Raw genomic sequence first — 12,545 nt, 5'->3', positions numbered from 1 at the left:
TGCTGGTGAATTAGGCAGTGGACTCGTAGCGGGGCGGTGAGACCCCTTTTGTCCAACTCACGGTTCATGCGTCCTATTAAACCGCGAGTTTCGCTCACCATGCTAGGAGCCCCGTCAGTCGTGATGCTAGCCAGCTTTGACCAGCCCAGGTCCAACTTCTCCATGGTTTGGCACACTTTGTCAAAAATATCCTCTCTCGTTGTGGTCCCTTTGAGACTTTGGAGGGCTGCCAGATCCTCGCATATCTCAAAGTTGCGCTAACTCCACGAATAAAAATGAGCAGTTGCGCTGTGTCTTGCACGTCCGTGCTTTCATCCAGTGGTAATGAAAAAAAGTCAAATTCTTTCGTCTTCTGCTGCAGCTGGGCATATACATTACTCCAGATTTCTTCAACGCGTCTCGTGATTGTACTCGCCGACAGACTTACGGCATTAAATGCATCTTTCTTCTCGGGACACACTTCCTCCACGACAACATCCATACATTTCTTAAAAAACTCTCCGTCAGTGAAAGGCTTACCGTTGCTTGCTATCAGTTTAGCAACCCGAAAGCTGGCCCGAACGGATGCCTGCTTCAGCTGAGCTTGACGTAGAAATGTAGTCTGCTGAGATAATAGTCCAACTTTTCGCTTTGAGAGTTTGTCTGCTCGTATTTGGCCTTGCACGCTATCGTACTTGTCTTTGTGACGGGATTCATAGTGCCGGCGAAGATTGTATTCTTTGAATACTGCCACCGTCTCTTGACAGATGAGACAAACAGCCTTTTCTTTGCATTGAACAAAAAAATAATCGTTTGTCCACTGCAGGTTAAATACCCTGCATTCTGAATCAATTTTTCTCTTAATTAACCTTTTCGCCATTATTCCGTTCTCAAACAGGTTCAGGTTGCACAGTTTTTATATGCTTGAATAGCATCGCAATAGCGATGGTACCAGGGCTCCGCCCTCACCTGCGATCGTCCAGATGTCTCGCTAACACTCTGCTCACGCATGCAACGGTGGAAGTGCCCGCATGCATCAAAGGCAAACACTCCCCGCGCGTGTCACCAAAGAAGCAATGCGAAGGCCCGCTTCACTGGGATGATTTGTGGGCTCAGCAGGGGTGCAATGAACCAAACACAAGAGTAAAACGTCCCAGTCTTAGAGGCCAAATAGGAATAAAATCCAATAGCGTCTCTGGTATTGTTCAGAGGGCCGGTCCAAATGTGCCGGCGGGCCGTATCCCCAAAAAAAAAAAAAATCAAAAAAAAAAAAATCCGATAGCGTCTCTGGTATTGTTCAGAGGGCCGGTCCAAATGTGCCGGCGGGCCGTATCCAAAAAAAAAAAAAAAAATCGGATAGCATCTCTGGTATTGTTCAGAGGGCCGGTCCAAATGTGCCCGCGGGCCGGATGCGGCCCGCGGGCCGTAGTTTGGTGACCCCTGGGTTAAATGCTTCAACATGAAAACACATCTGGAAGCAGTGCAACCAGGGGGAAAAGCAATGAAAGGAAGCTAACAGACAATTTGGAATTATTTAATAAGTATTGATGGACAAAATACATGATTCAGATATTTCTTAGGCCAGCAGAGAAGGCCTTGAAGGCCCTGACGGCCCGCCACTGCATTACAAGCAGAGGGGCTTCGCCGGTCCCACCTGCTTGGGCGACAAAGACTCTCCCCTTCGATCCAAAATAGTGTTTTTATCGATTTTTAGCTCCGCAGTACAGATGACTTGGAATAAGACATGCATCCAATGTTTGTCTCTGTATTGTGCTCTGGAAAAGCAGATAATTATTGGTATGGGTGGTTGGCGTGTACCGGTAAAATTGACCCAAAGTTTTAAAAGGCTACCCTCAAACTTGCCGATCATGCCTGGATGAATCGTTTTTTTGATGGAGCTGAAATGGAAACCAACACTTGATCTTCACCTGGACATGAAGTACCAATTGAAGAAACAGAAGCCGGGCCCCTCTGCTTGTTAGATATAAAATGCAGCCGTAACATGTGCCGAACTTAGTAATAGTATGTTTTTGAGAATGCACTCGAGTGTCGAAAACAAAGGTTTTTATCGATTCTTAGCTACGTGCAGCCAATGATCTTGTAAAAGATAGGCTTGAAATGTTTGTCTTCATGGTGCTTTAAATAAACAAAGTAATTTTTGTCTAAAAGTTTGGCATGTACTGAAACAAATAGCCCAAAGTTGCACTTTTTTACCTTAAAAATGTGACTCCCAGTTAGAAAAATCATTTTTTTGAAAAACTGGGGCCCAAATTAAAAAAAAACAAGCACGGTAACATCCAAGAGCTGTACATTTGCATTTTTTTTGTTCAAAACCCCATTCAAATCGGATGTACGATGTTGTCTCCATTTTGTCCGATGTTAACGGACAAACACACACATTCTCAGAAATAGTAATATGTATAGATATCTCAACTTGTTTTTGTATACATTTCATACAAATAAATGAATGAAAACAAACTAAGGATGATTAAAAATGAAAGCATACTCTAAAATGTCCATGTGAGTTATCATGATTTATTATACAAAATACGGTTCAAATACAAAAGATTTTGAAATCCTTGTAATTAATCATTGACCATCCGATGTCAGAACCTTTTTAAAATATTCTATATGTTTAACAACCACCAATAATAACTAGAGCTACTGCTTCACTTTTATGACTGCACATGACTTCTTTAGAGAGACGCTTTCTTCATTAGGACTGTTGTGGTTTGTTGAGCAGCATCATACTGAGTTTGCCTACCATCAAAAGACTTAAAAACACAAAGAGAATTAGGTCATTTTTGGAAAAATAGAAATAAAAAGAAGTCATTCAATTACAAAAATTACCTTGCACCCGCAATTAGGCCAGCAGGCATGAACTTCCTGGAGCCGTAGAACCTTTTTCCCATGACACCCGTCAGTGCACCTGATGTGGCTGGAAGATGATTGATAATGTATAAACACAAGAAGAGAAAAAACCCACATTGATTTAAAATAAATACATAAATAAGGCAGCCCGGCAGATGAGTGGTTAGAACGTCAACCTCACAGCTCTGAGGTCATGGGTTCGAATCCAGGTCGTTCCAACTGTGTGGAGTTTGCATGTCTGCGTGGGTTTTCTCCAGGTACTCCAGTTTCCTCCCACATTCCATAAACATACATGCATGGTAATCTGACTGGACATTCTAAATTGCCCCTAGGTATGAGTGTGAGTGTGAATGGTTGTCTGTCTCCTTGTGCTCAGTGATCGGCTGACAACCGATTTAGGGTGTCCCCCGCCTCTGGCCCGAAGTCAGCTGGGATAGGCTCCAGCACCCCCCGCAACCCTTGTGAGGATAACGTTCAGAAAATGAATGAATGAATGAATGAATGGATAAATAAAATGAAATCCCTACCGAGAGACAACCAAATATTACTGGGTTCATTGGAGATCTGATAGGCACCAACACCAGCGAGTCCTCCAAAAACAAGGCCAGCAGCCAGGGAGGGAACACTGCCTGAAAGAAAGCACACAAAAGAGGACATCAGCTGCATTTGACATGCCACACATGGAACATGGGTCAAGTAAATTATAGAGATGCGCCTACCTGCTTTCACATAGCCGATAACTCCCCCCGACGCCACCAGGGCTGCATATCCATATCCCACCCAGTCTACAGACATGTTTCACTCCTGGAATATAAATATAAACATATATACATGTATACATATATACATATATACACATACATATACACGTATACATATACACATACATATATACAGATGCACATATACATACATACATACATATACACATATACGTACATATACACATATATACATATACACATACTACACATATACATATATACATATACTATACATATACACATATATTTTTTCGTTTATTCACAAGCTGCCTTCAGAAAAAAAGAAAAGGGCGACCACAGAGTTTGACAGAAGACAGTCAATTGTCATTTGCCTATCCAGAGTTATAAAGTGTTTCATTATGACAAGCAATGGATATTTTAACTCTACAATCAAAAGACAATTGTTTTACCGATCAGATCCAATTTGGAGAGTTTACATCAATTGTTAAAAATGTAGTAAACGCGATCATGCACGCATGTCGACGACATTATACGCAAAGTATACTGTCGTGTAGTTTCATTTTGCAAGTGTGCGCCTGCATAGATAAGAACAGCATTAAGGTGTGGACCACACGCGTTCGATTTACATTTCATTCACGTGTAAAAGCAACTCGCATCTCCGGTTTACGTGAGATATTGTTCCTCTTTTACGAAAAACAAAGCCAATGTAAGTAATGCTGACAGAAAAATAAAGCCAACCTTGCTCGTCTGGTTTCTCCTCTGACGCAAAGAAAGTCCTTGTACCCAACCGGAAATTAATCATTGTTACACAAAGCGAGTAACAGAATGTATGATGGGAATTGTAGTTTTTATATTGCAAATAAATAAATAAAATTTAAAAAGAGTTCTAAATACAATTGTATGGTTTTAACGGGTGAAACATATTAGGATTGAAGTATATTCTTTATTTTTTGCTGCTTTGGAGAAAGTTAGAAACAAAAATTCAATTTTCAAATGCCACTTGTCTATTACATCCTGTTTTTGCAAACAACAGTCAAAATGTATTGTTTTCTGTATTTTTTTAAAAAAAAAATTATAGGCATCAAAAACAATTTTCACCTAGTACTATAATTCACTTTTTGAATTACATTTGGGTGGTGAGCGTGTCGGCTTCACAGTTCTGGGGTCGTGAGTTCAATCCCAGATCCATCCTCACTGTGAGGGGTTCGCATGTGCTCCCTGGCAATGTTCCCTCTAATTTTTTGTTTGTCTGGGCAGAAAGACAACCTCCCTGAACACACTGAGTACCGGTGTGAGCAACATCATCATTGCTTGCTATGGGCACAGACCAGAATCACACCTGCCGTAAGCAGGTGCATGTCTACTACATATAAATGATTTAGTAATAATAAAATATAATGATTAATATCTAGAAATGGGCGGCCCGGCGGATGAGTGGTTCGCGCGTCGGCCTCGCAGCTAAAAATAAAAAAAAATAAAAAAAATGTATTTTATTTTGTGCGCTCCATATGATTTGCTGTGCGCAGAGAAGACAAGAGTAGTGCGCAATTGCGCACGCGCGGAGCTTAGAGGGAACATTGCTCCCTGGGCTTGCGTGGGTTTTGTCCGGATACTCCGGATTCCTCCCACATCCCTAAAACTTGCAGGGTAGCCTGATTGAAAACTCTAAATTGCTCCTAGCTATGAGTCTGAGCGTGAATGGTTGTATTCTTGCTATAAGATTGGCTGGCCAACATTTCAGTGTGTCTGTAGTTAGCTAGGATAGGCTCCAGCACCCCTTTGTGACGATATGCGGTCCACAAAATTCATTCAGAAAAGAAATTAAAGAATAAAACTAGGTCATATATATCGCGTCATATATAAGGGTGGCCCGGCTGCTGAGTGGTTATCACCACTGAGTGGTGTCAGCCTCACAGTGGGGGACCTGGGTTCGAATCCAGGTTGGTCCACCTGTGTGGAGTTTGCATGTTATCCCCGTGCCTGGGTAGGTTTTCTCTGGGTACTCCGGTTTCCTCCCACATTCCAAAGACATGCATGGTAAGCTGATTGGACACGCTAAATTGCCCCTAGGTTCGAGTGTGAGCGTGAATAGTTGTTTGTCTCCTTGTGCTCTGTGATTGGCTGGCCACCAATTCAGGGTTCTGCCTGCCTCTGGCCCGAAGTCAGCTGGGATGGGCTCCAGCACTCCCCGCGACCCTAGTGAGGATAAAGCGGTTCATAAAATGAAATGAGATGAGATACTGCATCTATTTAAGAATCCAGCGCCTTCCTTTTTAACACACGGTGGCGCCAAAGGATAAAATGAAGGGATACTCAGTCACCCTTCAGTGTTTTCCACCTTTCTGTCGGACGGTGGTGTCAGAGCACCACAATTGGCGCATCTTTGGGTTTGTCGCACACTGACTCAATCGCATACGTTCAGAAACGCATGCCATCCATGAATTAAAAAGTTAAAAGTGGTTTTAGGTGATTAAAAAAATAATCCCTTAAATGTTTTTTGCTTAATTTTCCGAAATATAAATGGTATATTCAAATGCTAGATCTACCATATGTAAAAAAAATGAAACAGCACAGAAAACAATTATTTAAAAAAAGGAAATATTATCTTTACAAAGAAGTAAATGTAAAAAACACCAAAACATTGTTATTACTCTTGTTAAAAAAATGAATATGAATGAATGCACACAATGCTCGAGGTGCATTTTCTGACGCTTATTAAAGACAGCTTGCAGGTTTAGGACATCAGACGCCTGGGGGCCGGTGAATAACAAGCTCCAGCCAAACAGGCTGGGTATTCAAAAAAAACTGCTAGTTAAGAAAATAAAATACAGTCCTGTAGTTACTTCCCTTTAAAAAAAATAAAATAATAACTAACACTTTAAACCCGTTAAGGTCTAGTGTTAAACTGTGCAAGGCCTAATTTAAAAATTAACAAGTTGAACGTGGAAAAAAAGAAGAGAGAAACATGAATAGTATTAAATACTTAAAGTTATTATTATAATAAATAATATTGCAAGCTTTGGGCGAAACAGTACGAGCGCGTGTCTCGGGGGGTGTGGGGGCTTTGGTAGGGGTGGTGGGCGGTGTTGCTGCTGCAGAATTTTCGAGTGTATGTATGCGCGTGCGTCTGTCCGTGTCCATGGAAGACAAGGGGGTGGGAGCTCATTCACTGTTGGCCGGGGGCGTTTTTACGTATTAGAAATAAACAGGTACTAAATAAATAATGACGTCACAATAGCTGAATAGTGCAGGAGACAATCATATTGACATTTCCCTTTTCCGTTTTTAACATGTTTTTGATTGTTTTGTAATGCAACTGAAGGAAAACAAGCAAATAAAAAACTAAATATGCAATCAACTCTAAAATATAGCACGCACAAAATTATTAGAGCATATTTATCAATGCGTACGTTATTTTTTTGCATAGTGTTTGATTCATTTTCTAATATATTGTGAATCACCAAAGAAAAACAAAGAAGACACATGTGAATTGAGTCCCACATTAATTTACTTTACCTCTGCTTACCTTTTCGTCCCCACCCACTCAATTGCGCATGCGTCGGCAGGTAGCCCCGCACCTTTCATTCCCCCTCGCTCCCTCCCGAGGCCAGGTGAGACGATCTGGTCCAGCTCGGAAAAAAAAGTAAAAGGCTTTATTTTAAGACCGCAGGCTTCATGAGATAACACGACTCGGGCGATTCGACTTAAACAAATCAGCGAAAGGTGGAGGAAGGAGAAGAACGACGACAAAGGAGAAATATGTCAATAATGGGCAAAATGGGGCAATGGCAGGTATGTGCGTTTTATGCTTAAGACAAAGCTGCAGACGTCAGAATGTGCGAAAAGTGTCACAAGTGGCGACTTGTCAGATGGATCATTAAAGTTTTGACTGTAAAACGTTGTGTGCTCTTACAACATTATTTACAATATATTTTTTCTGCTTATTTTCTACTCTTAAGGATTCATGAGTGTTTTGACATTCAAGACATGTATTTATTCCATTTTTAAATCCAAGTCGCTCGCACAAATGATGAAGTTTTTTTTTACATTATAGAATTCACAACATTACTGCAAATATTTTATATTCCAAAAAGACACTTCCATACAATGCTGTCATCGCCAGTTTCGTTGCTCCCATCTCATTAATAACAAGTTAAATAGGGGGGATTGAAAGGTCCTCCACCCGAAAAAATGTTAATCCAGATTTGAAACGAGAGGGGCCAACGCCTTACAAAGAGAGAGAGAGACTGGCGACCTGTCTGCTCACCTACGGCCCTACTGAGGTGAGGTCTCAGAGGCCGGCGACAGGAACGAGCCAGGCTACCCTGAGCCTCTTATTCACATGAAACGAGACCATGTTGTTGTGTTAATTATTGACTCCCCCTTCCCCAAAAAATAACCCTCACAGATAGCCGCCTGCAATGGTTCCCCCTTTTTACCATAACAGTGCAAGAATAGCCTCACAAGGTTTACACTCTCAATGGGATTAAAATAACAGTTTGAAAAAGAAAGCCTGGCAACAAAGTGCGCTTCTTGGTATTTGCATTGACTTGCTGTTTTACAACTTAAGATCCATTTTTTTTCATAGAATCCCCGTGCGCGTGCGTGCACATCCCTGGGAGTTAAAATAAAGTTCCATTTTGAGAGGTAAATATGCATTGGTGAGGGGTCCAAGAATTGGATGTATACGTGTGGCCGCGCGTGTGTGCGGCGCGGTGAATCAAAAGACTGTTGATATGCTAATGAGGTCCTGTGCCAATCGTTATTACAGCGTAACACCAGCCCTCCATTTTCACCGTTAGAGGGAGACCTCAGAGCGCAAGACGAGCAAAGGCAAAAACAGGCGAGCTCGCTCAACCTTCCATAAAAAGTAGTTTTGGAGCTGAGCGGGAAGCACAGTTGACTGAGTACAAAAACAGGGCGATACCTTGACTCAATTGCCAGCTCGGCATCCCATGAAAATGCTCTGGAAATTAACTGATAACATAAAATATGAAGATTGCGAGGTAAGGGGCTCCTCTTATATTCATTAAGCTATTTTGATTTATGATATACCTACTACAAAATTATTGTTGTTACATTTAGGGGTGTTTTACTGTGTTATTTAAATGTTTTTTTTAACAAACTGAAAGCAGCTGACTCTTAGTAGTAGTAACAGTAGTACATAACATAGTAAAATATCTAATGTAAAAATTATATTAATAATTTGATTATTATTTATATTAATTTTGGAACTACAATATATATACCAAGCTATATCATAGTAAAACCAGCATTTTAAATTAAACTTCAATTGAATATTTTTTTAATACAAAAATTACATTACATTAAAATTATCATATATACTCAATTCACAAAATTGAATCTACATTTTTAATTGCAGCTGACAAATGTATTAAAACGGCCTTTTGCACCCCAGGAAAGGAAAGGAAACGAAATACATATTTTGATATTTTTTTTGCAGGTGTAAGTAAAGCGCAAAATTGTGTTTTAATGCGTGCAATTTGAGCACGCTGGTGGTTCCGGAGTTGTGTATGCGAGTGTGTAATAAAGTGACGGGTGATGCTGTTGTTATGGCCATAGACAAAGTTAGGAATTAAAATCTGGGACTTGTTTAGGAGTGGAGAAGCCAGTTGAACGTGTTTTCAAAGCTAGAAGGGACAGGCAACGAGCGCTTCGTGTGCAATGAATTAAAAAAAGGACTTTATTTAGCCTTCACGTTATGTTTTATAATTTCTACTTGATGTATGGCCTATTGCATAAGAAATGTGCCATTTTCAGGCATAGGGAAATATATGATTGGTTGTGGAGAGTCTAGTCGAGTGGAAAAGTTGGCGCCCGGCAAGCGAGCCTCGTCTCGGAAGACTTTATTCCAGTTTTATTTTCGAACAAAAAAAAACACTCAGTGGATTCATTTGCGTTCCATGGAGGATGTGTCGGAGACTGGGGTGGAAAACAAAAGGTCTGGTGGCAGAAAGGAGCTCTCCAGAACGCCGTCCTTAGAGGTGCCCACTCTTTCTTTCGTTCTTTCTTCTCATCCACATTTTTTTTGCCTTGGCCTGGGACCCTTTTAAACCCCCTCCCCTCGCTTCTCTAGCCCCTCGTTCTGATTCGTCAGAGGAGAGTGAATGTCCCTTCTTTTCTCTCTCTAGCTCTCTCTCTCTCTCTCTCTCTCTCTCTCTCTCTCTCTCTCTCTCTCTCTCTCTCCTCTCTCTCTCTCTCCCCACTCCCTCCTTGCCCCCTTCTCTCTCGCTCTCTCTGATTAGATATTCTGATTCCTCCTTTCAATGGACGTCATTTAAGCGCAGACTTTGTGCCCCTGAGTTGCGTCCTCCACTCTGCGCACCAATTCCGACTATTCTTTCTGGCATTTCTCCACTCCTTTTGTTGTTATTATTATTACTATTAATTTTATTCAAGTGTCCCAACGTCGCTGGGGCGCCATGATCGGGCTCTGTTAGGAGTCCAAGAGAGGGAGGAAAAGAAGAAACGGCTAATATGAGCTCAAGCCTGGGGACGACAGCATTGTGATAGCAGGGAAGAAAAGAGAAGAGAACTTTTTCTTTTGGAAGAGATTCCAACCCTAAATCCGTCAACACCCTTGAATGTTTTTTTTTTTAATTAGATCGAAATGAAGGGCAATCGGGATCTAATTTATTATTTCTAATGGATTATCGCTCTCTTGTTGGAGCACATATCTGATTCGCGAGGCCATCGCGATCTTTTACAAGGGAGAAGACTTTTTTTTCCTGGGGGGAATTTTTTTTTTAAATTCCCCTACACTCAGCAGCCATACATTTTTTTTTTAAAGTGTAATAATTTTTGTATGAATTACATTTTAAGATGTTAGTGCACAGTTTTTCCGCTATGGTAAGTTGATGAACATTCGGCTTCTTTGAAGAATATAATGTAAAGTATTCATTATGGCAATGATAGTAGAAAGACTCATATATGGAAATGATCGTAGTGCATGAGTAATTTGGGAAAATGTTAAATATATATTTATTTTGTGATTAATTGTTTTATTTTTAATGTAAAATTTCAGGAAGTGTGTATGGGGATTTTTTATTTTTTTTTATTCAACTTGAGTTTTGAAATGATGAGAATAATGAGGCGGTCCTTTGTGTTGAAGTAATTCTCTGAATGCGCGCAAAATTCATTTTTTGACATTGAACTTGTGCGTCTCCCATGGCAGGATCGCCACGACGGCACCAGCAACGGGACGGCGAGGCTACCTCAGCTGGGCGGCGTGGGCCAGAGTCCGTACACGAGCGCGCCGCCGCTCTCCCACACGCCCAACTCAGACTTCCAGCCCCCGTACTTCCCTCCACCCTACCAGCCCATCTACCCGCAGTCTCAGGACCCTTACTCGCACGTCAACGACCCCTACTCCCTCAACTCCTTGCACGCTCAGCCGCAACCGCAGCATCCGGGCTGGCCCGGCCAGAGGCAGGGTCAGGAAAGCGGCCTGCTGCACCAGCACCGCAGTCTGCCCCACCAACTGTGTCGGGACTACCGCAGGGAGGTGCTTCTACCATCCGGCCACGGCCTTGACACGGGACTGTCGGACTCTATCCAAATCCATGGAATACCTCACTCTTTAGAAGATGTCCAGGTAAACTTCTTATTCTTCTTATTTTTTTATGCAAAAAAATGTGTCATCATATTTTTGTCTTCCATAAAAGCTAATAATTTAACAATTAATGTATTTTATTGATGAGTCCTCTACCAAGGTTGGACTTATTGCGGCGTTATTAGAACTATTTTATGCATATGTGGAATCAGTAATATTTATTAATAGCTATATAACAAAACAGATTATTTCATTGTTCAGTGTCAAATATGTGAATGTGTATTTTCTCGTTATATAACAATTTAAATGCTGTGAGAACTAAAAATCCGTATATAATAAAACAGATCATTTCATTGTTCAGAGTAAAAGATGTGAATGTGTATTTTCTCGTTATATACAATTTAAATGCTGTGAAAACTAAGGTCCGTATATAATAAAACATGATTTAATTGTTCAGAGTAAAATGTGTGAATGTGTATTTTCTCGTTGTATAACAATTTAAATGCTGTGAGAATTAAAATCCGTGCGCAACCCCGATTTTCACGGAGGAGGAGTCTTTAAACGGAAACAAACAGCAAAAATCTTCTAATTAGTTCATAGGCCTTTAATAGACTGCTGTCGTAATTACTATTCAATCTAGATTTGAAGTTGCCCTATGAGTGTGTGCGTGTGTGTGATGGCAGGGCGGAATTAGGTCAGGATTATAGGGCGACACAGCTTCGTTATTTAAGTCTGACATTGTCCTGCACTATTAGACGCCTTTTAAAAAAAATCTAATTTTGGTCAAAACACTGCATGGTGTGCAACGTTCACGAAACACCATCCATGTTTGTATAAATGCCCTTGTGTGTCTCGAGTATGTTTTACGCTTAAATGTGCTCTTTTTATGCTTTTCTGTCACAGCCTGTTGAGGATCAAGGAATTCACATTCCCGACCAGACTGTAATTAAAAAAGGTAAGCAATTTCATTCGAGAGAGCTCACGCATGTTTCTGCAGGTTTACACACACATACACACGCACACACACGCAAACACACACTCACACACACTCACACACACACACACGATTCTGCTTGAGAGAACTCAATGCAGTAATGCCTGACTGATCCTAATATGCGCTAGCCTATTTTTCATTACATGCTTTCCAAGTGCATCAAACCGGGCTTGCACCTTTCCCCCTCCTCCTTTTCGTCTTTCTCGCTGATGGAATTTACTGTCAGCGTTTCACATCATGCGCGCACATGAGTTGAGTGGAGCTGGTGGGCTTTGTGAGGCCCGGCCATGTATTAATGGCCACTGGATTCACTGGTTGGTGGGAGCCAATATAGCAGCAATCACGCTGCACGGTCCAAATGCTCAAAATGGCATGCATCTATGAGAGCGTGGAAAAGAGGGGC

At 41.3% G+C, this 12,545-nt stretch overlaps 2 protein-coding genes across 3 annotated transcripts in view; one reads left to right on the top strand and one right to left on the bottom strand.

Moving 5' to 3' along the window:
* Positions 1–2,494: 2,494 nt before the first annotated feature.
* On the bottom strand, positions 2,495–4,399 carry tmem14ca (transmembrane protein 14Ca). Its single transcript, XM_077624317.1, has 5 exons — positions 4,314–4,399; positions 3,570–3,654; positions 3,378–3,479; positions 2,830–2,917; positions 2,495–2,753 (listed from the first exon to the last, which is right to left on the bottom strand). Exons 2-5 carry the CDS (start codon positions 3,643–3,645, stop codon positions 2,696–2,698), a joined length of 324 nt encoding a protein of 107 aa, XP_077480443.1. The 5' UTR covers positions 3,646–3,654; positions 4,314–4,399; the 3' UTR covers positions 2,495–2,695.
* Positions 4,400–8,410: 4,011 nt separating this feature from the next.
* Positions 8,411–12,545, top strand: part of tfap2a (transcription factor AP-2 alpha) — a 9,869-nt gene continuing 5,734 nt past the window's right edge. Inside the window, exons 1-3 of one of the 2 annotated variants that reach the window (XM_077624747.1) lie at positions 8,411–8,581; positions 10,771–11,190; positions 12,052–12,103. In XM_077624747.1, the coding sequence (XP_077480873.1) occupies positions 8,531–8,581; positions 10,771–11,190; positions 12,052–12,103 (523 nt within the window). In that variant the 5' untranslated portion in view covers positions 8,411–8,530. Of the gene's footprint in view, positions 8,582–9,838; positions 10,446–10,770; positions 11,191–12,051; positions 12,104–12,545 lie in introns of those variants that run through there. The other variant, XM_077624748.1, reaches the window with a different exon arrangement.

The sequence above is a fragment of the Stigmatopora argus genome, chromosome 17, assembly GCF_051989625.1.
Source record: "Stigmatopora argus isolate UIUO_Sarg chromosome 17, RoL_Sarg_1.0, whole genome shotgun sequence".
Lineage (NCBI taxonomy): Eukaryota > Metazoa > Chordata > Actinopteri > Syngnathiformes > Syngnathidae > Stigmatopora > Stigmatopora argus.
This window is presented reverse-complemented; position numbering and strand designations above follow the sequence as displayed.